Source organism: Leptonychotes weddellii, chromosome 16, assembly GCF_054177405.1.
Source record: "Leptonychotes weddellii isolate Sample4059 chromosome 16, ASM5417740v2, whole genome shotgun sequence".
NCBI lineage: Eukaryota > Metazoa > Chordata > Mammalia > Carnivora > Phocidae > Leptonychotes > Leptonychotes weddellii.
The window spans coordinates 24,093,142-24,119,391 of NC_138384.1; the positions used below are offsets into that span (position 1 = coordinate 24,093,142).

The window sequence follows — 26,250 nt, forward strand, 5'->3', positions numbered from 1 at the left end:
GATTGTTAAATATTAGGTAGCCGATGTGTGTTTTGGAAGAGCAAATCATGACAAGATGGTCATTTTCTGCTCCAGGTAGTATGACAGGCCGCAGATAGGGAAGTCAGCTAGTTTAATGTCCTCATGCCCTTCAGGCTTTTTATTTTGTCCTGTGTCTATCTTATTAGAAAAGCTTGTTTTTATTTTTTTCATTTTACTGTTAAGTGTATCAGGAGCTGGATTTAAGGTATCGCTCAGAGGAGGTTTGTCCCAGGTTTAGTATCAGAGGTGAATCAGCAGTGATACAGCCCGCAGCCTGTTCTTTTCAGAATTTTTTATGGATGTAATTGATCATAAATTTTTATCCATAATTTCCTTTTATTGTAGATTCCTGATTATCCTAACTTCATAAAATAAGTTGGGGAGCTCTTCCTTTCTAGTCTCTGAAAGTTTATATGAAATAGGGATTATCTACTTGTCTTTTGGGAGAGAAGGGAGACTTTGGACTATACTTGCCTTTTCAGAATGTACATACATCTAAATGAAAGGCTTCTCCTGGTTTTTTGTCTCTTCGTGAGTTTGTTTGAATGATAACGATTTCTAAGGTCCACTTTCAATTTTATTTACATAAAGTTAATAGAATTCTCTTAGGGCTTAAAGACTTTAATGTGTTTATAATTATGTTTTCATTTACATTTTCAACATTATTTGGGCTTTTTTCTCTTTTCAAAAAATTACCAGTATTGCTAGAGATCTCTTTTACTAATACTTTCAAAGAACCAGCTTTTGGTGTTATTGCTCAAATGTTTCCTTGTTTCTGCTCCTATCTTAATTATTTTCTTTCTTCCTCCCTTCTTTCTTCCTCAACATTTTCATTCTTGGGTTTTCATTGTTTTCCCCCTAACTTCTTGAGTGGAAGTCTGCTCATTTCATGTGTTCCTATCTTTCTTGATTGGTGGTGTGGGCTTTAAGTCGTGCAACATCAAGCACCGCCTTAGCTACATTCCATGGTTATGGAACTCACTTCTGTATCGTTTTCATATTAGAAGTACAAATTCCAGGAGCGCCTGGGTCGCTCAGTCCCTTAAGCAGCTAGTCTCTTGGTTTTAGCTCAGATAGTGATCTCAGGGTCGTGGGATGGAGCCCTGTATCGGGCTCAGCGCTCAGCTCAGAGTCTGCTCCTCTTTCCCCTCCCTCTCTGCCTCCTCTCCTTCTCCTCCCCTGCGCACGCTCTCTCTCTCTCAAATAAATAAATAAAATCTTTATTTTAAAAAGAAGTACAAATTCCAAACTCGGGAATTTGAGTTTTTCTCCCCCAACTTTGTACTTTGCAATATTTTATTTATTTTTTTTTTGAAGATTTTATTTATTTATTTGACAGAGAGAGACACAGTGAGAGAGAGGGAACACAAGCAGGGGGAGTGGGAGAGGGAGAAGCAGGCTTCCCGCGGAGCAGGGAGCCCGATGCGGGGCTCCATCCCAGGACCCTGGGATCATGACCTGAGCTGAAGGCAGACGCTTAACGACTGAGCCACCCAGGCGCCCCTGTACTTTGAAATATTTTAAACCTACTGAAAATCGGAAGGAGTAGCACAATTAATACCCTCATGTTTTTCCCCTAGATTTACCAGTTGCTAATAATTACCACACTGGCTATTCGTTCTCGTCCCGTCCCCACCCTCCCCTCTTTATCTCTTTTTTGTTGAAATCCTCTCAAAGTAAGTTGTACGCATCGTGACACTTCACTTCTAAATATACGAGCGCTGGAGCTAGATGGGACCTTTTCCTACCTGCCAGTACTGTTAGCACAAGAAGACACAATACTTCTACGATAATGACATCTGATACACGGTACAGAGTCCATATTCAAGAGTTTCCTGGTAATTACTGTCCTAGGAATGTCCTTCATAGCTGTGTGCTCGTGAATAATGCGATGGAGGAGCCACGTGGTTTTTCAACAAAAATATTCTTTTATTGTTGCTTCCTAATGTGGCTGCACTGTGTCCAGAGGAACATGACCCATATAATGTTAGTTCTTTGGACTTTGTTGACAGTTGCTTTGTGACTCTAGTGCATGGCCATTTTTTATATCAAGCTTGTTAATTCAGTTCAGATCTTCTATGGCCTTACTCATTTTTCCCCTTGATACTTCATTTTATGGTGGAGGTACTGGTTCGGTTGATTTCTCCTTGAAATCATCAGTTATGCTTCATATGTGTCAAAGCGATCATAAAAGATACATTGTGACACTTAGAAAAAAAGACAAAACTTCCAAAGGAGTAGGAAAAGCCAGTCTCTAATAGTTGAAATGAACAGTTACAGAAAACTCTCAAACTTGACATTTTCTCAAGGAAGCTAAAGTACAGTATGTGGCAGTTTTCTATGCTTTTGGAAGAATATAAATAAAAATAAATACACATTTTAAGCAAAATATATCATCTGGACATTTTAAAGATTGGTAAGGCATCCTGAATAGACTGCGTTTGAGAAGATGTAGGCCCATATTGCTCTGTGGTGAATTTCTTTTTTTTTTTTAAAGATTTTATTTTATTTATTTATTTATTTGACAGAGAGATAGAGAGAGAGCACAAGTAGGCAGAGAGGCAGGCAGAGGGAGAGGGAGAAGCAGACTCTCCACCGAGCAGGGAGCCCAACGTGGGGCTCGATCCCAGGACCCTGGGATCATGACCCAAGCCGAAGGCAGCCGCCCAACCGACTGAGCCACCCAGGCGCCCTGCTCTGTGGTGAATTTCTAAATCACCCCCATAGAGGTGGGCCTTGACTAGCTGATGTCTTGAGGCCTTGTTAATGCTGTTAGTAGTTCGACGTGGAGAGGATCTTCTTAGAAGACATGTTCAAGTGATTAGTAATAACTTTGATTTGCTTGATTAGTGATTTGTTCTGCTTCCTTAAATTTCTGAAAATATTGACCTTGGTTTTATTCTGGATCTTGGGGTTACATGTTAATGCCAATGCTGATGAGACTGCCTTAAGCACCTTTCACTTTATATCCCACTCCCCCTGGCTTTTTTCTTCTCCCTACGTGGGGACCACTGGGATTTCTGGACACAGACTGAGCTGTGTGGGTGAGGGAATGTGCACGCTCTGTGTGCACGGTGAGAGTTTGCTGTGTGGGTGATTCCCACATGTGGCTGGGAACCTTCTTGAGCTGCGTAGTCCTCCTGAATGACAGTCCTCGGGGATGGGGCTTTGGAACCTGTAGCTGATTGTGATGCAGCCGAAGTATACCCACAGTCTCTGAGGACCGATGACCATACAGCAAGAATGAGGCCCACATGGGCATACAGCGAGAGTGAGCCGTTCCTATCTGGGTGGTGGTTTTAGACCAAGGAGGTTCTGAGGCTGTTGACCAAATTGCCTTTTTTCCATTGTCCTCCTCAAAGTTTCTGAGGTTAATAAAAAGTCCCAGGATATTTCCACCTTGGGTCTTTTGAGCCATCCTGGAGTAGACCTGATTTCTGAGAAAATACCATGTGTTTGAGGCTTTGTAACCAGACTAGGATTGGTGAATAGTTTCTTCCTCAGCACCTTTGTAATCTTCTGGGAAGCATAGGCTTGTTTTGCTTTCGATAAGTCACTTATTTCATGAAAATATAAGCAAAGCTAACTTCTTGCCAACACTTTGCAGTTGGTTGGTTAACAATGTTCTCCACATAGCTGGCCAAGAAGAATGGAGGGAAAGTATGGTTCTTGTGAAATTTCCCTTTATAACTTGTCATGGACTCTTCACACTTGTGTTTCCTGGAAGACAGTTTTAATTTTGTTCCATTGACTGGTGAACATTATCAAAAACAAATATTTAGCGATTGCCTTCTGGGTACAAGCTGAGAGCCACCATTGATGGGGTGGGGTATATACCGTGTATGGTGCTCCTCTGTTGTGTTATCCGAGCACTTAGAATATGGACCAGATTGTATGGTGGCCCCTTGCATACTTGGGGGAAGGAAAGCAAAGATCTTGAGTCAACAAGTTGGTGACTACCACCAGCCACAGCACCCATTTTTCCCCATTGTATGTGTGCCTGATCCGTGGGGACGCTGACATGGGACTTGGGGTGTGGGCAGAGTGGAGCAGCCTCTTGTTGCTCACAGCCAAGTGAGGTTATCTTGAGAACCTCAGGTCACTGCCAGTACCTGAGTGCGGAACATTAACTCTGGGGACGTGGTTGCTGCCCATGTCCTCTGAACACCCCAGAGGACAATAAATAGGGGGTTCAGAGAAGGAAGGGGCCACTGTCAGCTCTCTTGACTTACAGGCTAAGGGAGAGGGGCAGGGTCTTCTAGACTTGGGGGGGAGGTGGGGACACTGGAGAAGGAAGAATGGGGAGGCCGGGCAAGCAGATTTGTTGGCATTAGGGACGCCCCAGGGCGGCAATGGAGACAGAGTGCAAAAGTCGTAAGAAGCCAGACTGTGGACCCTGGTGAGTCCTGAATTTTAGGCCCAGGTGGTAAAATGTTACACATGTAGTTTGGTCTCCTCCTACCCAGATCTCCTGAGAAATGAGAGTGAATGTCAGCCTGTCATTTGGGACTTCATAATGTATTAGGCCTAACCACTATATTCATTTAGTGTTTTATATTACATAAAAATTGATATTGGTTGGAGTAGCTAGAAATACTATATTGGCAGGCCAAGGACATTTATTGTTATGCCTTAACACGAATCATTTACACAGATGTTTGATATAGATACCACATGATAGGAGATAAAAGTCCAAATGATAAAATAGCCCATAATTATTCTCTGGAAATAAAATAATCCAATCCTCTGAGGGTTAGAAAATGCTCGCTTCACTTTCATGGCCTGTTTATTGACTTGAGGTTCAACTTGGCACAGTCTCTGGGAGCGATCTTAATTCTCAGAGGAAGAGATGATTTGACACCCAAAGAGATGGTATCTTCAGCCAGTGTCTGTACATACTGGTTGTTGGTATGCTGGCTGAGAAGTCTTCCTTGCTGTTCAGAGCTAGAGGAGAACAGAACACTTGGGTGTTTGGCTGTTACGCAGTCAAATCCCTCCTGAGCAGAAGTGGTGGTGTGTTTGTGCTGTTGTTTCCGAGTGTAGTTCCTTCCCAGCCCAGGCACCACGAGTAGACTGGTCTGTATGGTCTCATTCCCTCTGCTGCCCTGAGCTGGCTTGTGCCTGGGGCTGATGAAGGCAAATATTTTTACTAAGCTAGAGGGAGAACTACTTTTATTCAGCAGAGCAAATTTGAGAAAGAAGCTCAATCCTGGTGTTCTTAGAAGATGTTAGATTTGATTCTTGGCAAATTATCTTTTTGAACAGGTAATATATTTACATGGATCTAAAATATAAAATGGTATGCAATGAAAAATCTCCTTTATTTCCCTGTGCTCTAGCTGTCCATCCCCCACACGCATATATATGAAGCCAGGTTTTCATGTTTTTATATCATTCTTACAACTACAAACAAACAGGGCTGTGTAGTTTTGCGACCCCCTCACACAGACACATTGTATAGCCCGGTCAGTGCTCCTTAAAGAGCTCTCCTCTATTGCCAGTCTTCCAATAAAGAAACAAAGCATGTTTAATAAAGTTGTGCTGATTAATTTTATAGAAAGTGCTGCTTTGGACTGATGGGGAAACAGATCTACTTGGAATTGAATACCAAAAATAATAGTATTAGTATAGTTTCTGATGAAGGTTTGTGATGATTTTAATGAACCTGGATGTATTAAGGCTACTCTGCCTCTTAGAAATGGAAATTAAAAAAAAAAAAAACCTCCCAGTGGGTGTGTCTTTGTCCCAGTATGAGAACTCTTTGTGTGTCCTTTTGGCCTGGATCATTTTCAGTCCCTGGCTCCCTTTTTTTCTCTCTCTCACTCCCCTACTCCTTTCTTAAGTCTCCTAGAGCTGGAGCAGTCACTTTCTTCCTGTTTCTTTTATGAGCAGACAGACTGTTGACACTTTTTACCACATGGGCCTTTGAAGTTCTTCAAGTTTTGCTCTCCACTCAGAACTTAGTTCTCTAACGGACACTGTGCTGCTTCAGTGGGGTTAGTTTGTTTAAGTGTAGTGAGAATATGAGGACAATTGGACAACTTGGACTTCATCTCCATAATAATGTAATTTGGGGTGTTGAAATCATGGAGCACTGAACATGTTTTTAAAAGATCCACGTTGAATTAAATGTTTCTCTCCCTTGGAATTCCCCCCCCGCCCCCCAAAAAAGACAAAAGTATTACAGCCTCGTCCTTGGTCTTTGTCCCCATTTGTTCCAGATCAGGTAGTAAAAAAAAAGTCCTCGGGTTCTTTAGTGACTTAAGCTGTAAGTGTACAGAGAATGATGACCAGTATTTGGGATGACAAGATGCGATGAGACTATATTAACTTTCTCTTTTCTGAAATCTGTTTCAGCAACTTTACCAGATCCTGACAGATTTTGATATCCGGTTTTATATGTATGAGCTACTTAAGGTAAGTGGCATTCATAAGCAGTGAATTTTTTCAGGTGTATTTGTTAAAGAAGTTTTTGAGAGGATGAAGGGAACTCAGGCACTCTTGATACTTAGAGAATTTAGTGAGATTTTTGTTTTGTTTTGTTTTCGTTTTTGTTTTTAATTTTTTTTTAAAGTAGGCTCCATGCCCATCATGGGCTTAAAATCAAGACCCTGAGATCTAGAGTCACATCATCTACTGACTGAGCCAGCCAGGCGCCCCAAGGCGTTTTTTTTTGTTTTGTTTTCTTTTTAACTTACATTGAGATCTCTTATGGGATCTTTACATAGAAACTTTCCAGTGGAACTGAGAAAGATGGCCAAGTCAAGAGATACCAGGAACATTATGTGAGAAATCAGAGGCTCCTCTCATAGCTCTTGTTGGCCCTTGGGTTTTCTTTTTGCTGCTTAATTAATACTATTAGTTTTCACTGTATAACACATCACCCAGAACTTAACAGTTTTTCAAAAAATTATTCATTATTTCTCCAAATTTTGTGGGTGAGTCTTTTTTCTGGGTCAACTTGACTGGGGCACATTGGTCCAGGATGGCCTCATTCACATATCTGGGATGGCAGCTGGAATACCTGAAGGCTCGTTCTGCAGGGGGTTAGTCTAAGTTGCTTCTTCCCATGGTGGTCTTAGGGTTCCTAGTAGCACGAGAGGGCAAAGTTTGATGTGTAAGCGCTTTTCAATTCTCTGCTTGTATCATTGTCTCCTAATGCCCTGTTGGCCAAAGCAAATCCTGGCCAAGCCTAGATTCAAGGAAGGGGGAAGTAGACTTCACCTTTTGATGGGCAGAGCATTAAAATCACAGTGTGGAGGGACATGCCTACTGGGAGGGCAAGAATTTGTGGCCATCTTTCTCTCGCCATCACTCAGAATCCCCTTACCAGTCTACCCTCCAGCCCTGACTGACCTGGACACGAAGGGAGAGGTGATGGGTGGTCCTTCTAGCAGACTTAGTAATCTCCTTAGGTGGAAATTTTGAAGCATTACTGGTTGATGGAGGAATGATCTTTTTTAGTTTGTCTAGGTAAACAGTTAAAGAATTCTAAAATGGCTTGTAAAATGGAATAGACTAATGGCTCCTAATTTGTTTTGAGTCGTGGATCACTAGGAATCTAATGAGAACATATAAACTCCCCCCACCAAATGCCTGTATAAATATATGGTATTACATAAAGTATTATGGGGGGTGTGGCTCTCAATTTAAGAACCTCTGAAAGATAGACATGACTAAGTTATTGGCATTATTGAAGAAGATTGCCAAGATGGAGTTTTGATGGGATTGTGAACAGTTACTTGAACAAAATCCCAAGTTTAATTAAGGCTAAGCTTTAGGGAATGGGGGTTTGAAGAACTAGCTCTGTGAGGTAAATGTATTTTCTTAGAAGTGCTTATACAAACCACTTGTCATTAGTACCAAGGTGGCGGATTTAAGAGTCCACTCTTACAACTAATGGGTCTTTCCTTTGTCAATAAGATCAGAAACATGTGAAGGTAAAGCTTGGTTCATCACACCTTTCTGCATGTCCTCTCCAGACCAGAATGGAAGGCATCAGTGGGGAAGGGGTTTGCAGTGCTGTGGTCTTACGAGCTGTCTGGCTAGCTCCTTCCCTGCGGGTGCTTTCCTGAGAACCCCCTGCATCCACCCAATGAGAGCCGCAATCCAAATCTCACAATTGGTTATTTTTTTTAAAGTAAGGTGTTAAGATTTTGTGGTTTTCACTTAGCACACCAAAAATGAAGATTGAGAACCTAGCACAGTTGTGCTTAGGTCAAGTGAAGACATCCCGATAATGCAGGTCTTCACAGGCTGGTCATTCAGACAGTGCTGCGTGTCTGATTACCCTTCTGCTTTTCAGAGGTAGCGGCTAGGCAGTAGGGACCTTCTTTCTGCTAATGAGGCACAGAACCCCAGAGGAAGCTTGAAAAATGTCTTTCATGCTTAACGGTCAGATAATACCAGATTTTGAAACTGAAATAACTCCCCTAAGGAATTTAAAAGCATGTCCGTGACTCCACAGGGAGTCCGACTAGTGAACTTGGCAAAAGAATCAATTCCTTTACTGTACTTGTTCAGCCTCTGCTCTCCTCAAGTGTTTCTCACATCCCAGGTATTATGGTCCTAATTAGTTAATTCCTTTGGGCAAAGACTAGGCAAAATAACAGAATCAACACTTGCTAAATTTCCTCTTTGTGGGGGGGAACAAAATGGGGATGAGGAAGAGGAAATCTGCTTCATGGAAAATGTAGAAGAAATTGAGACGAGGGCTATTGAGTGGTTCCTGGGTACACAGTGCGGTCTCCTGATTCAGATCTGGGGAGGTCTATCCCCAGGAGCCCTGGTTTCGTAAGGCACTGCCACAGAGCCATTGTGGAATCTTGCTACACCTGTTGTTGTGAAACAAAACAAGGACAAAAGTCAAATTGAAGTAGAACTTCCATAAATGAATAAATCTTTTTTTTTTTTTTAAAGATTTTATTTATTTGACAGAGAGAGACCCAGAGGGAGAGGGAACACAAGCAGGGGGAGTGGGAGAGGGAGAAGCAGGCTTCCTGCCCTGCCAAGCAGGAAGCCCGATGTGGGGCTCCATCCCAGGACCCTGGGATCATGACCTGAGCCAAAGGCAGACGCTTAATGACTGAGCCACCCAGGCGCCCCCATAAATGAATAAATCTTAAGTGTACAGGTTTTTGAGTTTTTACATAAGTGAAACCTTCACCGAGATTTATATATTGCTATGCTGCTGTCCAGTACAGTAGCTGTTGCCCACAGGTAGCTATTTAAATTTTAATTAAAATTTAAAATTCTGTTCCTTAATCACAGTAGCCACATTTCAAGTGTTCAAAGGCCTCACGTGGCTAGTGGCTACCACGTTAGATGGTGCAGATACAGAATATTCCTGTCATTGCAGAAAGTTCTGTTGGACAGGGCTGGTAGAGAATATTATGAATACCCCAGAAGGCTCTCATACGCCCCTTCTCTTCAGGATCCCCTTTTCTGAAGATATTCTTCTCACTCCTACCACCATAGTTTAGTTTTGGCTGTTTTTTAACCTTCATATATAAAGCATCATACACTGTCTACTTTTTTGTGTCTGGGGAAAGCAAAATTTGTTTATTCCTGGAATGCTGATCCTAGGGATCATTTCTGACCTAGTCCAGTGGTTCTCAACCAGGTCAATTTGGCAAAATCTGGAACCATTTTTGGTTGTCACAATTGGGGAAGAGTGCTACTGGCATCTGGTGGGAAGAGGCCAGGGATTCCTTTAAACATCCTGCAGTGTGCAGGACAGCTCCCCACAACAAAGAATTATCCAGAGTTCAAAATGTCCAAAATGTCAGCAGTGCCGAGGTGGAAAAACCTTATCTTGTCCTGTGGAAAACTCCCCTAAAAGCACTCCGTGCCAAGCACATAGTAGGAAGCACAAGATGATGGGTTGCTGTGATTATTATTACCTAAGGAGTAAATCATGGCACTCAGATAGGCTGCAGTGCTTTTTAAGACAAGCCAGAGGGTCTAATTTGAAACGTATGGGAATGGTTACTATGTTCAGAAAGGGAGAATTAGAAGCAAGTATTTGTATTATCTAAAACAAACCACCCAAAGAAAAAATGGTAAAAAAAAAAAAAAGGTAAAGATTTGAATCCATATTTGTCCAAAGAAGATACAGGATGATCACTAACACCCAAAAAGATGTCAATTTGATGACCCAGTTAGGAAATACAATTCAAATCCACAGTGAGGTCCCACTTCAGACCCACCAGAATGGCGGTAATCCCAAGGGTGAAACAGTTACAAGTTGTTGGCGAGAATGTAGCAAAACTGGAACCTTCCTGTGTGACTGCTGGGGATGTGAAATGGAGCAGGCACTTTGGAAAACAATTAGGCAGACTCTTAAAAAGTTTGATGTAAACTAACAGCTCAGCACTTCCACCCTCAAGAATCTCTGTAAGAGAAATGAAAGCCTGGGCCCTCTCAGAGACCTGTATGTAAATATTCATAAGCAGCGTTATTCATGATAGCCCCAAACTGGAAACAACCCAGATGTCCATCAACTAGTACAGCCCTACAGTGGAATACTACTCAGCAAGAAAAGGGGAACACAGATGAATCTCGGCAACATTATGCTGAGGGAAAGAATACTGTATATTGTATTATTTCATTTTATGAATGCCCAGAAAAGGGAGATCGGTAGTAACAGCAGGTTTGTGGTTACAGCTGAGGTAGGGGGCAAGGGGGGATGGGGATTGATCACAGGCAAGCTGAAGGGGAATTCTTGGGATGGTGGCAGAGTTCCAAGACTGGATTGTGGTGCTGGTCACACAACTCTGTGAATGTGCTGCTAAAAGAAATCATTGACTTGTACGCTTAAAATCTTATCTGCATATCATCTATCTTGTAGGAAGCAATATCTTCCCTTAGAGTAAAAATAGAATTCTTAAAGGCCCCTGGCTCAGGGGTTGTTTTTAAAAGAAAATACTAATACTAGAGTACTTGGTAATCTCGAAGGTCCACATGGGGGACTGGGCTAAAAGACAAGCCACGTTGAATGACACGTTGTGATGTCATTCTTCATCCCCACCAGGGACTGTTGCGTGCCATTTGAACCATGGTGAGAGGGACTCTAGTGAGTTTCCCAGATCTGGTTTTAAACCCATCGAGTTAGACCAACAGATTAATGTAGGATTTCTAAATCCAGGTGGCTGGTGAAGTGTTACCTACTAACACCTAAGTAGGAAGAATCTCCGTGTCCCCTTCCTAACATAGCCCCCTTTCCACCAGCTGCCAGCCTAGTGTGCACAGAGAGCAAGGGGGGGCCTTCTGAAGCATGCCTGATCTCCTCTGTTACAGACAGTAAGCTGCCCCTTGGGAGACTGTATCCAAGTCAACCTGTCACAAATAATAGGAATATGCTTGCATTGGGGGTTGGTAGATGGTTTGCTTACTTTTCTGTGTGCTTTCTTATCTCATAGGCTCTGGATTACTGCCACAGCAAGGGAATCATGCACAGGGATGTGAAACCTCACAATGTCATGATAGATCACCAGCAGAAGAAGGTACCATTGCCGCCAGGAAGCAACAAGGCTTTCCGTGGGAAGCCTAGGGCAGACCACAACACTGGCCAGTACCTAGGTGGTACTGCAGACCCGTTGACTACTTTCTTCGGCAGACTTGTGTTACTGTTACCTCTTCAGTCTCCAGTGTTGCTTTCTACTTTGCATAAGCACGGTACACAAGGAAAGCAGACAGCTGAGCCTCACTGTAGTCCCTTGTTTGTTTTGGTCATGGTTTTCCGGAGGGCCTCGCAAAGAAACTCCAGCTGATGGTTTCTACTTCTTCTAATGATCCTCAGACCAATCTATCTGCCTGGCCTTAAAAGTACACTTGAGTCCCTCCTGTTTTTGATACCCAATTCTGGTTGTCCCTGGTTGGTGAGTAAACAAATCAGCTACTAGGAGGTGAACGAAAAGCTGGAGCAGTGCTTCAATCCTGGACTGGGGCCTGCGTCCCCAACCCTTTCAGTTGTGGCTAGAGCTTATAATGGAGGTTGTTAATGACGGGGAAGTGTGTTACACACGCCAGTGATACAGACACAGAGTGAAAAGCTTAAGCTTGATTGATCTGAAGAGGATGATAAGCCAGGATCATTTAAATTTTAAAAAAAGAAAAAGCACATAAGATTCTGAGTGTTCTGCTCTAGAAGTGACCTCTTCCACAGTTGCTGAAAGTGTAATTTTTGCCAGTGCACTTGCTAACATTTTTCATGTGGCCCACGTAATTGTTAGCTAGTGTGATGTGGCCTTGTTCTAAGGCACGGGCGTCTAGAATCACTCCTTTACGTGTTTGATTTCTGTCATGTTTGTAGCTGCGACTGATAGACTGGGGTCTGGCAGAGTTCTACCATCCTGCTCAGGAGTACAATGTCCGTGTAGCCTCGAGGTACTTCAAGGGCCCAGAGCTCCTTGTGGACTATCAGGTAAAACTCTTAGCCAAGCACCTCCGCCGCCTTTGTGTGTTTCCTTAGGACTTCTCATTTGCTGTTTAGTCAGTCAGTTTGGATATATTCAAAAGCCCAGCCTGAAGCGATAATTTCAGACTTTTCTCTGTGACTTTTTTTTTATTCCTTTGAATTCTAAAATATGTGCAAAGGTCAACTAAAGACTAGAAATCCAGATCAGAGAAACGCATTTGTAATACCCTTCACTGACAGGCTGACCTTATTTCCCCAGATGTATGATTACAGCTTGGACATGTGGAGTTTGGGCTGTATGTTAGCAAGCATGATCTTTCGAAAGGAGCCCTTCTTTCATGGACAGGACAATTACGACCAGGTGAGCAAACACTGACTGGCTCTTCCCCCATGTGGGGGCAGATGCCAAGAAAATGGAGTCCTATGACAGGGATGCTGTCCTCGAGCCACTAAATATCACTCGACGTCTGCACAGAAGTTTTCCTTCAGGATAAAGAGTTTCATGACATTTTGTCTGTGGTTACCAGGTCCCCAAATGTAGAGAAAGATAAAGCTCTCTTATGCCCAACTTCAGAGTGAGTCTGTGAGGAAGTCAGGCAGTCCTTGTCTAACAAAACCAGACTGTAGTCATTAGATTGTGATACCCCCACAATTGGTCAACTTCTGGGAGATTATTGTTGTAAGTTGTTACCATTTTAAAGGCAGTTTGGAAATTGGATTTCTGTGAACATCGTGTCCTGGGGTCTGCCGCCTGTCGGCCCCAGGCTCCAGCCTACATCTGGTCCCTGAGGACTCAGTGATGTGGAAGTCCTCGATGCCTTGGAATAGCATCCTCAACAGGCTTGCAGTGAGCTCTGTGCTCAGTGATTTGGTCAGTTTGTTTTGTGTTTCAGCTTGTTCGCATTGCCAAGGTTCTGGGTACAGATGAGCTGTATGGGTATCTGAAGAAGTATCACATAGACCTAGATCCGCACTTCAACGATATCCTGGGACAGTAAGTAAGAGAGAGGGCGAGAGAACGAGGGTTTTAGCGTACCCCATTTCAGAAGTGTGACTGTTCACCAAAATCGCTTGCTAATCATAGCAAAATTAAAATCTCCTCCTTTCTTCCCGTATTTTTTTTTTTAACTTGCTTTGAGGTATTTGGGAATTGTTTACATGTGTCTTCTGATCATTGTACTTCTCTAAGAGATAACCTGTCAGTAGAAAACGGAAGACAAAATTCTGTTAGAGAAAAAAGCTTTCTGATACAGCATATGCTTATTTTAATGGAAAATCTTAGAAAGCTGTGATTCTTTTTTGAGTAAGAGATTTATAGTTTTTTCTTGTTCTGTGTAATGTATTTTCTACAAGGTAGCAAATTTTAAAGCCTATTTGCAGGTACAGTGCAATAGTGTTGATGCAATAGTGTTGAAAAGTAAATGCGCTGACAATTTTCAAACAGTGTTTTATGGAGCCTCTATGTTTCTGAGGCTAGCTCTCTAAATATTTCTGCTGAACAACAAAAATAACTCTGTCCCCTCTGTGCCTTGCCAGAATGGACTAAAAGCCTGAGGCATAAGAAGTGATTTAAGAAGGTGCCACAAATTCTAAATCAGATGTCGAAGTTTTCACTCCTTTTATTTATCAGTCTGAGAGCACGGTTTTTGTTTCAGGATGCTGCAAGTGGCCCTGTGGGGGTGGGGCAGATACCAGTGAGAAGGAGATTTAACGAGCTTGAAATCAGCGCAGTCAGTATTCTAAGATTTTGTTGCCTTTAGCCCTAGTAACATCAGGATTCTTGTTGAATAGACTCTCGGTACTAATGCTTCCCTTTCCTTCTCAGACATTCACGGAAACGCTGGGAAAACTTTATCCATAGTGAGAACAGACACCTCGTCAGCCCCGAGGCTCTAGATCTTCTGGACAAACTTCTGCGATACGACCATCAACAGAGACTGACTGCCAAAGAGGCCATGGAGCACCCGTACTTCTGTGAGTTTCCAGGGATGTAATTTATTAAAGGAAAAGTTCTTCTGTTCTTTATCTTTGAGGCCAGTCAAGAGAATTCTAGGTATTTGGATTGACTCTTCCTTGGAATTTGGCCTCATTAGTTCTAGACTGTTGAGACAGCTTTGCAGTTCCGTTTTTTGATCTGCAGAGGTGTTTGTCCACTGCCTTAGCTCCACTTGAGTCTGGTCTGCGGACCATTCCCTGTGGCCCTGAGTTGATAGATCACAAGTACCTAAACGTTGTTTTCAAATATATACGTCTGTGTGGAAACCTAATCAAAGATATTTTCCCCTCAAAAAACAAGTAGTTAGTTAAAAGTAATGAGGTGACCGTAGTATATATATGTTTTGTTTTTTTTTTTAAAGATTTTATTTATTTATTTGACAGAGAGAGACACAGCGAAAGAGAGAACACAAGCAGGGGGAGTGGGAGAGGGAGAAGCAGGCTTCCTGCGCAGCAGGGAGCCTGATGCGGGGCTCGATCCCAGGAGCCTGATGCGGGGCTCGATCCCAGGACCCTGGGATCATGACCTGAGTCGAAGGCAGATGCTTAACGACTGAGCCACTCAGGCGCCCCCGTAGTATATTTTTTTTTTTAAAGATTTTATTTATTTGACAGAGAGAGATACAGCGAGAGAGGGAACACAAGCAGCGGGAGTGGGAGAGGGAGAAGCAGGCTTCCCGTGGAGCAAGGAGCCCGATGCGGGGCTCGATCCCAGGACCCTGGGATCACGACCTGAGCCGAAGGCAGACGCTTAACGACTGAGCCACCCAGGCGCCCCCCCCCGTAGTATATTTTTAAAGAAGGAAATGAGTTAAATAAATAAAAGGAACTTGAGGAAAGGAAAGCAGGTGTGGAAAGACCCCACTAAGGCGCCTGGGTGGCTCAGTTGGTTAAGCGTCTGCCTTCAGCTCAGGTCATGATCCCAGGGTTCTGGGATCGAGCCCCGTGTCAGGCTCCCTGCTCAGCAGGAAGCCTGCTTCTCCCTCTGCCCCTCCCCCCTCTCATGTTCTCTCTCATTCTCTCAAAGAAATAAATAAAAGATTAAAAAAAAAAGGACCCCACTAAAATCCTACCTCAGTTAAAGATTTTTTAGGCCTCACTTCCAAGTGTGTGTATTGTATTCAATGCCTGTGGTTGCGTATTGTCTGCATGTGTACGGCCCTTCCCCCCGAAATAAAGTATGTCTCAAATAAACTTTCCCCTTAATTGCTGGCAACGTAAGATGACTTAGTCCAGGCACAGAGGAGACTGGGGATAAAGGTTATGGGACCTGTCTCAGCTCACTCTCTGAATGGAGAAGAAAACCTTCAGCCTGTCTGTTGGCTTGTCCAGTATGGGATCTTCCTTTCTTTTCTTTCCGTCTGGAGATTAAGCAGATCTTACCTGAATAATATAAATCTTGAACCTGCCCGCCCATAAGCATTAGTAGACAACAAATTGGAAAGGTTTTACCCTTTGGCCTTCTAGACCTCGGACAAGTGCACCTCAGGGGTCCTCTTTCCAATTTCTGGCACCGAAAGCTATTTTCACCCTTTGAGTTAGATCCAATTAAGAATTCTGGTGTTTGCAATATGTAATTCATGATCCGTCCACTTTTCTGAATACACATCTTCTGTATTAAAAAAAAAAAAAGTGTTTCAAATGACTGTCGCTTAAAATTGATAGGTCTTCTAATGGCTCTTTTCATTTCTTTGCTCCAAAGTGCTCATTACCGCACATGATTTGAAGAAATTGGGGGTTGGATCTGACATTAGTATTCAAGGAAAATAACACATAAGAACATTAGTAGTGATTTTGAACAGTGGGAAGTCAGTGTTTGTGGGCCTCTCTTCTCCAGGAGTCTCCATAGTTGAACTTGCCCTCTGAGGGAAGTGCAAGAGTTGACTAGAAGAGCAGACTCCCCTGATTATTTTTCAGTGTCTGATTTTTCTCTCACCTTAGTTCTGTAATTTCTTTTGTCCTTCTGACCCTGGCTTTCTCGTCAGTCTGTCAGTCTCGCTCTATCCCACTGCGGAAGGGGGTTTGTCATGATGGTGTCTCCCACACCTTCCAGCCCGGATTCGCCTGACTTCCATCCTGTTTTCTTGCAGACCCCGTGGTGAAGGAGCAGTCCCAGCCCTCTGCAGACAATGCTGTGCTTTCCAGTGGCCTCACGGCAGCCCGGTGAACACTTGGAAGGCGACGGGTAATGCGGCATTGATGCTTGCCAATAAATCCAACCAACCAAACACAAATCTGGAAGGAAAACTACAATGTGATAAAAAGAAATTCTAGTCATTCCTTCTAAATGCAAAGAAGAGTAAAGACCTGTCTGTCAAAAAGCAAGAAATCCCCCAGTACTAGTTTGCAGGGAGCTGCCGCTACGGCAGCGTGACGATGCACATAGTTCAGGACCTGAGGGAACGCTCCCTTTGGAATGCATGGGAGATGAGAGACTCGGAGTTGTTGTACATTTACCTTTATTTAACAGGAGACCACTGTTGAATTAACCCGTTCAGTCAACAAGCTCTGAATATCTGACTTCCTATCTATTCCACTGTGGTCTGGGTTTCCTTCGGTGAGATTCAGCCTCAAGTTTTAGCAAAACGTCAGCAGTCTATACTGACACACCAGCCTCATTTACGAAAAGGAGATATTAAAACAGTGACAGTATTTTTTTTTTTTTAAGCTCTTTTACAAATTCATGTTTTATGTATTTTTTTATGACATGAGCTCTCTAGGAAATGTACGTCATCCCTGCAGTTTTCTTCTGAGTGTATTCATTTGGGAGCAAACTGCAGTCACTCACAAGAGGCCCCTTTGCCGTCAGCAGGCATCACTTGAAACCTTGTGACGCCGTGAACAGGTCCATCTGTCTCCTCAGAAGTTTGATGCGAAGTGCATAACTTGGAGCTCACTGTAACCTTCGTTGATTTGCCTAACCATAAAATCTTGTTGCTATTTTTTCCGTGTAGCCTTTTTTTTCCTTTTGCAGCCTTGTAAGGAAAACCTCACCATTTCCCAGCACATACATCCCAGTGTGTGTGCCTGTTTTCGTGCACCTCTCTGAAACAGAGGCTTTTTGGTCACAACCATAATGAAAGCTGGAAAGTCGGTCTTCAGGCAGGTTAGGGAATAAGAAACATCCTATTAGAATGTATTTAGGAATGACCTACTGGGTGAGAAAAATGTACTCCCACCCCCCACCACCACCCTTTTTTGCCTCTTTTTATCCCCACAAGAAGCAATTTCCCTCTGTAATCAGGGTAAGCTGCATCTTGACACTCCGAGAGGTCATGTGTGAACGTGATGGCAGAGCTGTCCTTCTCATGTGCAGGGACTGGGGTCATGTGTGCAGGGCCAGCCTGTTCCCCAAAGCCTGAGCAGAGCATCATACGAGGGGCCTGGGGGGTTAGTTGGAGTTCCTAGAGCCAGTGTCAAAGCTCGGGATCCGTTGTGCCAGCCTCGTGTCAGCAAAGGAAGCTAGATTCTGCTTTGAGAAGAAAATAGTCAAGCTGATTTCATTTTGGGGACTTGTCACCAGTCTGGTTTGCAAGCAGTCCCCTCCCCCAGCGGCAGAACCATGCCACAGCTGTGGGGACTTTACAGCTAGGCTAGAGCTCGAGGTGTCTATCCACATCAGACCATAGGATTTCTTTATTAGCTATTTAATAATGCCATACATTTTTATAAGGTTAGATTGTTTGTTTGAAAACATCTGTTTACATTCCATATTCCAATAAAATCGTATTGGTATTGGTAGCAGGTCCTATCTCTAAATGTAGATTGTATTTTTGTCATTTGGTCGGTGGGAATTTAAAATGCAAATAAAACTCTTAACTAGAGTTGAGCTTACAGATTGAAAATTAAAAATAAGACCCCAAAGCCAGAAAATGCATTCAGTTAAGATTCTCATACCAATACTACCTGCCTGTATTGCACATTCTGTATATTGAGGTATACATTTGTTCTACTTGAAAATCAAAGCCACGGCATGAGCTCTCAGCTGGACCTGTATTGGCATGTCAGGCCAAGGAAGCCTTCTGATGTGCCCTTCTAGGCAACACTGTTGGCAATTATCAGGGAGATGTGCCACTTTGTGTCTTTTTTGCCCCCTACCTCTCATCTCCTCCTCTGTCACTCACTCTCTCCCCTCCCATCTTTTTTTTTTTTTTTTTTTTTTAAGTTGCCTGTCTGGACCAGGCAGGGGGAGCATACCGGAGGGTCTCGGTGAAGTAGTAACCCTATTTCTTTCCCTTGGGCTCCCCAGAGGCAGTGAAAGCACCTAGAGGAGTATAGTCAGGTGATGGACGTACCGTCTCTCTCCGTTGATCACGGGTTAGTCGGTGCAGACACAGCGGACCTGCCTTTCCTGGGGCTCCGTGACTGCAGCTTTGGCACGGGAGTAATTCTGGTTTTTGTGCATGGTTTGCTTCTCCACCACCTATGCTTTCCACTTCTCTTCCTGCCTTAGCATGACTGAGTTTAAAATGCCTGCCCCTTTCTGAGTCTGGTCTTGACACCTAGCTGGCTGGCTGGCTGGCTGTAGGTTGTTCTTTACCAAACTGAAGTGAGTCCAGTCCAGACCTTTTCTCTTACCCATCTCCAGAGCCATTTTGTGGTCAGATGGACCTAGCTCCCCCCGAGATTTCAGAGTACTTAACCTAGGCTAGGAGATGGTCATGGAGAGTTCCAAAAGTGGGCGGGGGGAGGGGGCAGGGAAAGAAGAAGGAGAGAGAGAGTGTGTGTGAGTGAGTGAGTGAGTGTGTGTGAATGAATGAGTGGGAGTCTCCTCTCAGACTCAGCTCTGGTATATTGACCCACCCAATACGCTTTTCGGTCAGCAGATTTATTTCTTAAGTTCATCTCAGTATTTTTGATTAGCCATTTTGTTTGCTTTGTTACCTTCTAACTGGTTAAAAGTGCCTATGATGAGGACTTCGTTATTTCCTAAAGAAAAGCAAAAAATGTGGGGAACAGGGTAGTGTTACACTATCATCTCAGGTCCTGCCTGTGTTCGACAACATAGGCCTGGTATGGTGAGAACAAAGAGTTCTTATGCCAAATACAGATCGGTCTGTCAGGGCTGATGGGCCACAAGTGAGCGTAAGTGCAAGGCTTGGCTTCAGCTGACAAGTCCCATGGCGAGAGCAGAACTGATGAGATGCCAAGTGATCTTTTCATCTGCAGGTTGCTTGCAGTTCGCTCTCCCCTGGATCGTATCAGCTGCCCGCTCCTGTGCCGTCCCTGTGGGAGGGGACTGGGTGGGAGAAGCCAACCGGACAGTGCAGACCAAGCATTCCTGGGTCTTCTCACCGATGACAGCAGGGCCGATGGCGGCTCTCGGAGGCAGGCGCCTACGCACCAGCCACCACGCCAGGTCTAACAGACATTTTCTAGCACATGACTGCTCACAAGGCTCAAAGCTGCTGTGTTCCCTTGCAGAGAACGAGGGGACTCAGACTGCTTGGCTGGAGAAGGCAGAAGAGCTTGTAATCCTTGGGGGCTCAGGCAGGAGGTGGTTAAAAGAAAGGGAACCAATAAGAAAAACAGTCAAAGGGTAGATCTTGAGGGAGCGTGACGTCTTGAGAGAGTTAGGGGACACCACCTTCATGAGCTGGAATTGGGTCCTGAAATAGGCACGACGCCTGGAGTGGTTCCAGCGGGACCGGAAGGTGGTGCCCTCGAGGCAGATGCCCAGTCCCAGAGAGCTGGCGGCCGTGGGTCTCAGCCCACACCAACTCAGGGAAATGACTTAAATTCTCCCAGGTGCTGTAGTAAGGATGGAAGCAAAACTATTTGGGGAACACAAGCAGCAACTGGAAGAATTTTTATATATGCATTGAAATGGTTCTAAGAGAGCCCACTTAGCCGTTTCCCTTAATGCCAGTTCAGACCGCACGATTTGTTTAGAAACCTGTGTTACTGCATGAGCACCCACAGGAAAAAGCAAACTTCCCGCCTACAAATAAATAGGGGTGGATAATAATGGAGCAGAGTTAAGGTCATTGAAATCTAAGCCATTCCAAAAGCAAAAGCAGGGTCCACAGGAGCACACGAGAAGCCAGAGTTTGTCAGCGAGCTTAATCAATCTAAGATGGCATAACGTCCTGCTTTTAAAAAACTAACCCCAGGGTGGGAGTGGGGGAGGGGAGCTGGTGGTGCAACATCTGGCCAAGAAAACCAGTAATATACTTTTGAGCTCTATGGATGTGTTCATGGAAACAACTACGAGCAGGTGCCGAGGAGGCTGGGGAAAGTGATGTGATGGGTTATACAGCTGATGAGATGAGTACTTCTTTGTAGAGACTCAACAATGTGCTACAAATGTGATACTTAATCCTGAACTGCATGTATTGGGGATTGTTAAAAAAAACTTTCATTGAATCAATAAATTAACAGTTTTGCACTTGCTGGCTTTTCTTGCTGTAAATGGTGACTAAGAGGTTGGGACAGAAATCTTGACACCCCATGGAAAGCTTGGATAAATCTTCAAGACCCGTGGAGCCAACTCTCTCCTTCTGTTTGCAGAAAAGCACCACTGCCTGGGTTGTGATCCTTTCCAAGTGACCACTTGCGACACACTTGGCCACCTCTTTGTATCCCTGGATGACTGATGTATGACTGATGCCCTGCTGCCCTTAGATGAAAGACAAATGCCGTGTTCAAGCTTGTTTTCATAAATAAAAATGTTGATAACCACCACCTTCCCAAGCGGGAGACCAGCCACTGCTCTGGGGACCTTAGGCTTGCATTTCCTGTGTCTTGGGGGAGAGGCGGGGTACACCTTGAACTGCAAAGATGCATGTATGGGGGATGCAGTGAATCCCCACCTTCGTGTGGAACTTTGCTTTATTGAGAGAGGCGGGGCCAGAGTGGTATCCCGGTGGGGTGCGTGCAGTTCCTTGGTACTTGCTTCCCCCTTGGGCACCTGCTTCTGGGATTGGCCCATTTCAGTGCGCAACTTTCACCTCTGTGGCAGAGTGCTCTGCGTTGATGAACATCTCTCTCCGCCCCCATTCCGTGCATCACAAGCAGGCAAACGCTATTGTGTGTCTGCATTTGGCAGATGGTGGTGTCTTTAATTAGTGTGCTTTTCCCTGACGGATCCCTCTGTGGCGCTGGACGCTTGGAAATCAGTTGCTGAAGTGCTTAAAGGCAAATAGTCCTTCCTTTCTTAACCTTCCGCACCATGTGGCCTTTATCAAGAACGTAGAACCCTTCCTTGATCCAGGGAAAGTTTTCATGAAACGTTTCTTTGACGGCTTCCCGGGGGCACAGTCCTTTCTCTCATTGCTGTAGTGCCGATCTCTGAGACACTGCTTCTAGAATTCTGTTGCTGGCCTCTCACCGCCCACTTCACTGTGCTGGACATGGAAGGAGAAATGGGGTTTTCAGGCCATGCCACACTGCTGCTCCCAGGGGAGAGTTAAAAAATATTTGAGCTCCCTTTTTGCTCTTTGTTTATTAGTGGACTCGGCGCTTTCCTGGCGTAAATACAGTCATCTGATTATTAGTCCCGAGATGTCCTCAGTAAATTGGGTCAGGACTGACGGGGATCTGGGGTTGGACTGCTGAGCTTGTGGCTCGGCTGGCGCAGAATGGTCAAGAGGCCTCTGTGCTTCTAAATCCATGTTCTGGACCCAAGAGGTGGGGAGGAGGCCTGGGGGACACACTCGATATCCGGAACTTTCCCTTTGCTCTTCCCGGAAGACCATGCCTAAGACCGCCTCTGTGAGTGGTGATCACAGGAGGAAGAGGGTATTGCTTGAAACCTGAGACCATAAAGTTAGCTCTTACTAGGTTTTCCACAAAGTGGCATGGGAAAGTCCAACTTGCACAGTGCTCCCAGCACTTCCAGAGAAGGAAGCCACAGGCAAGTGAAGGCCTGTCCTCACTCCGGGTCAGATTGATTAATGCCGTCTTTCCCCTCCTCCCGTCTCTCTCCCCAGGTCTGTTGCGGTTCCTCCCACTTTTCCATAAGCAGAACAAGAACCAAATCAAACGTCTTAACGTGTGTAGAGAGATCACGTTCCGTGAGCAGACACAAAATGGTGGCAGGTTTGGCCAGCACGAACCAGACCAACCGAAGGGCAGCCCACCACCGTATATCAAACCTCACTTCTGAATGTAAAAGGTTCACACGCCTTTGGCTTCCTGTTGACTTCCTCCTGACCCAGAAAGCATGGGAAATGTGAAGGGTATGCAAAATGGTTGTTGGTTACTGTTGCCCCCCTGCGCCCCCTTGACTCAGCCTGTGGCCACCTGTTTTTCCAGCAGACCACGGTAACTAGCCAACCACAGACTCCACAGTGGGGACACGGGGGCAACATATGGCATGACGGGCAGTTACATATTATAATTTTAAAAGTATATATTATTGAATAAAAGGTTTTAAAAGAAATGTATGGAGAGTTTTCAGTGTGGAAGGGGCCATGAACCGAGACCCGTGGCCACAGAGGACTGAGTGAAATAGAAGAGCATTCGTGCCAGGTTCTAGCCAGAGGAAAGCAGGGGGAGTTCCGGGGGTGAGGAGGGTCAGTTTGAAGGAAGCTCTTGACCAGAGATGAGAAGTTGAACAGGTATCGTGAACTACTCCTGGGAATGGGGCAAACTGCAGGTGACTGCAGTAGACGGGGCGAGCCAGGAGAGCCATGTTTTGCCTTGACCCTTCCTTCTAACCCAGTGACTAGATGGTAAACAAATGTCACCTCTAGTGATCTCCGGGGGATGCCTTAGCCCCTTATTTGCTTTCCTCTTGCTGGGGTCTCCATAGTTCATTCTACCTCCCCATCCGGCCCTTCTTCCCTGTGGCCCCTTCTGGAAAAGCGTCTTACCTTGGAGGCTGGTTGAGTCTGCGGTTGTGCAGCAGGGAACGGGTCAGGGGTCTCAGGTCCAGATCCAAGGGCTGCTTCTTGTGGCCTTCAGAAGCTCCCATGAGCTGGAAGGAAAAGCGGCCTGGTCGGCTGTGAGAGAGGGTACGATGGAAGCACCGGTTAGATTTGTTAAGTGAAAACGAGACCCGCTTTACAAACCAGCCTTCCCCAGCTTCCTCGGGCCTGCCGTCCAGGACAGCCGTGCCGCGGGGAGGTAAAAGCAGCCTCAACCTGGTGGCCGCCCAGCTTTGCCTCTGGCTGTGGCCTGCGCCCTCCCACAGCCGGTCGCGAGCAGGAGTGCCGGGCAGACCCCGATGCCCACACGCCTAGTTCCCCACAAAAGCCACTTGGTCCCACAACATTCCTTCTTCTGTCTTTGCTGCTTGTCCTGAACAGGTGACTGTGGGAACCCAGGTGTGGACACTCACAGTTTCTGAAGCAGTTGTAGGGGGAAAGCAAAGAGGCCCCTCGGGGTCACCACGGCGTCAGTGTCCCTTGGAGCAGCCTCTGTCGTATCCAAGCAGTTCCACAGGTGTGGGAGCCCGAGACTGTGCCTGGCCCCCGGACACCAGCGAGGAGGGCCCACAGGCCCACTGCCAGCAGACTTTGTAAGGCCAACAGGACGCCGAGCGGATGGACTTGGGACTTTTCCAACAGCATCGCGGGCCTGGTTTTCTCAAGCAGGCTCTCTCACGCGGCCCTTTTGACTCAAGTCTCTGCAAATTTCTCGTGGGAGACGGTATCTCCATACCTCGACATAATGAGCACACCCCCGAAGCTCCTACAGACATGGTGCTTTGTGTGTGCACGTTTATCTACATGGCACATCACCTCCGTGTTTACCTGCCGGCATTTGAGAGCCTTCCCAGATGAGAAGGGTCTCTTCAGAGTAGATGTTGTTGATGGACTTGGGAATTCTTAGGTGCCATGCAGAACTTGAATGCTAGCTCCCCATTTATCTTCTCAACCAAGGTGCTCTTTAACTTCCCCGTGGGAAAGTCTTGTTTTCCAGACACCTCTCAAGCGTATCAGATAAGTGTCTTTTTTGTCGATGATTACTACTGGGTGGGAGAGAGTTTGTGGAATGAAGGGAAAGGAGAAGTTTTTGCTTAGGCTTTTTTGACCTTGAGAGAAGGGGACAAGGGACCTGCTTACCCAAAAACAGTCTATAAAGCTCATCCACAACATGCTTGGAAATCCAGAACATCGATGGACATCTTTTCAATGCTCCTGCTTGAGTTTGGGCTGTTTAATGTTTGTTTAACTTTCCTGACCACCAAAGTAATAATATGCTCATGGCAAAAAATTCAAATGTTACCTAAAGGTCAGTCATGAAACCTTCCCCCCACCGCACCCCCCCATCCCATCACATACACACACATACGAAAACTCTTTCCTCTGGAGGTAGCTGTGGTTACATCTGGCGTATATCTTGCGATTTTTTTTCCTTCATGTTTACTAACAGTTAAAAAATCATGATGATTTTTATTTTTACAGATATGTCACCAGGCTATACATTCTTTTTTTGCAACTTGTGCTTTTCCTGAGTTGTGACAATTTCACTGTTAGCACGTATAGATCTACCTCACCCGTTCTCGTGGCTGGGTAGTGTCCCGGTGTGTGACGTACCAAAGGCAAAGCAGTCTGATGATAGACTCTCAGCAGAGCTATTCCCAGTACTGCTGCAGTGAACACATTTGCACATACATTTTTACACAGTACATTGTGTTTGTGAGATAAAATCCTAAAAAGGAATTACTGTGCCATATGTTTTGTTTTGTCTTAGGCATTGCCATGATTCAGAGAAAGCAGCCTTCTCTTTCCTTCCCTCACTGGTGTAGGTTGGAACCGTGATGCCTTTAGCCATGGAATTCTTGTGGGGCTCTGTTAGGCGCTTGGGACACGGTGCCCAGAGTTGTTGAGCTTTCCATCAAAGCAGGAATGTTTGAAACCTGGAAAAAAAAAAAAAAGGTGTTGGCGCTCCCATAAGAAAGTTATAAAATGAAAAATTAATAAATGTAATTACATGTCTTTCCAATCCTATGAGCTTCATTGTTATTTGCTTTAAAAAAATATTTTTCTCATGATAGTGAAGTGTCGCAATCACCAAATCAAGTAATTTCAAAAGCAATTTTTAAAGATCTTTTCAAGAAAATACAGGGAAAAAGTTACCTTAAATATGAAAAATGGCTACGTTTTAATATATTTGAAATGCTATGGGGAAGCCTTCAAAAGTAAGCATGCAGAGGGGGCGCCTGGGTGGCGCAGTCGTTAAGCGTCTGCCTTCGGTTCAGGTCATGATCTCGGGGTCCTGGGATCGAGTCCCACATCGGGCTCCCTGCTCGGCGGGGAGCCTGCTTTTCCCTCTTCCACTCCCCCTGCTTGTGTTCCCTCTCTCGCTGTGTCTCTCTCTGTCAAATAAATAAATAAATCTTTAAAAAAAAAAAAAGCATGCAGGGGGCTGGCAAGTGTTACAAAATATCCCTGGGCAGAGGGGTGGGTATAGAATGGTGGAGCAACACTTTGAGGAATATGCAGCAAGCTTTTAAAATGTCCATTTCAAACGCATGGTGCTAAGTGAAGAAGCCAGACTCAAAAGGCTACTTACTAATTCCATTTATATGACATTCTGGGAAAGGCAAAATGTAGGAAATGGAGAACAGAACTGTGGTTGCCAGGGATTCATCATGGCGGTTGGGGGGTGATAACAGGAGAAAATTTGGGGGTTGATGGAACTGTCTGTATCCTAAATATGGCGATGGTTATATGACTCGGTGCCTTTGTCAAAACTGTACACCCCCCCCAAAAAGGTACATTTTACTGTATGAATTAAAAAATAAATTTTAAAAATAACGTGCAGGGGCCCAACAGAGTCCCATTTGAACTTCACTCTCAGATGAGCAGGAGCCTTATCTGCCCACCACTGCATAACTTTTACTGAAGTCGTCAGGACTGATGGTC

General features: G+C 44.8%; 1 protein-coding gene across 5 annotated transcripts in view; it reads left to right on the top strand.

Annotated features, from left to right (window-relative positions):
- Positions 1-22,817, top strand: part of CSNK2A2 (casein kinase 2 alpha 2) — a 38,460-nt gene extending 15,643 nt beyond the window's left edge. Inside the window, exons 5-12 of one of the 5 annotated variants that reach the window (XM_081806515.1) lie at positions 6,379-6,438; positions 11,442-11,525; positions 12,335-12,445; positions 12,699-12,800; positions 13,333-13,433; positions 14,265-14,413; positions 16,525-16,619; positions 20,945-22,428. In XM_081806515.1, the coding sequence (XP_081662641.1) occupies positions 6,379-6,438; positions 11,442-11,525; positions 12,335-12,445; positions 12,699-12,800; positions 13,333-13,433; positions 14,265-14,413; positions 16,525-16,601 (684 nt within the window). In that variant the 3' untranslated portion in view covers positions 16,602-16,619; positions 20,945-22,428. Of the gene's footprint in view, positions 1-6,378; positions 6,439-11,441; positions 11,526-12,334; positions 12,446-12,698; positions 12,801-13,332; positions 13,434-14,264; positions 14,414-16,524; positions 18,121-19,603; positions 20,823-20,944 lie in introns of those variants that run through there. The other 4 variants (XM_081806517.1, XM_081806516.1, XM_081806514.1 and 1 more) reach the window with 4 other exon arrangements.
- Positions 22,818-26,250: the final 3,433 nt, after the last annotated feature.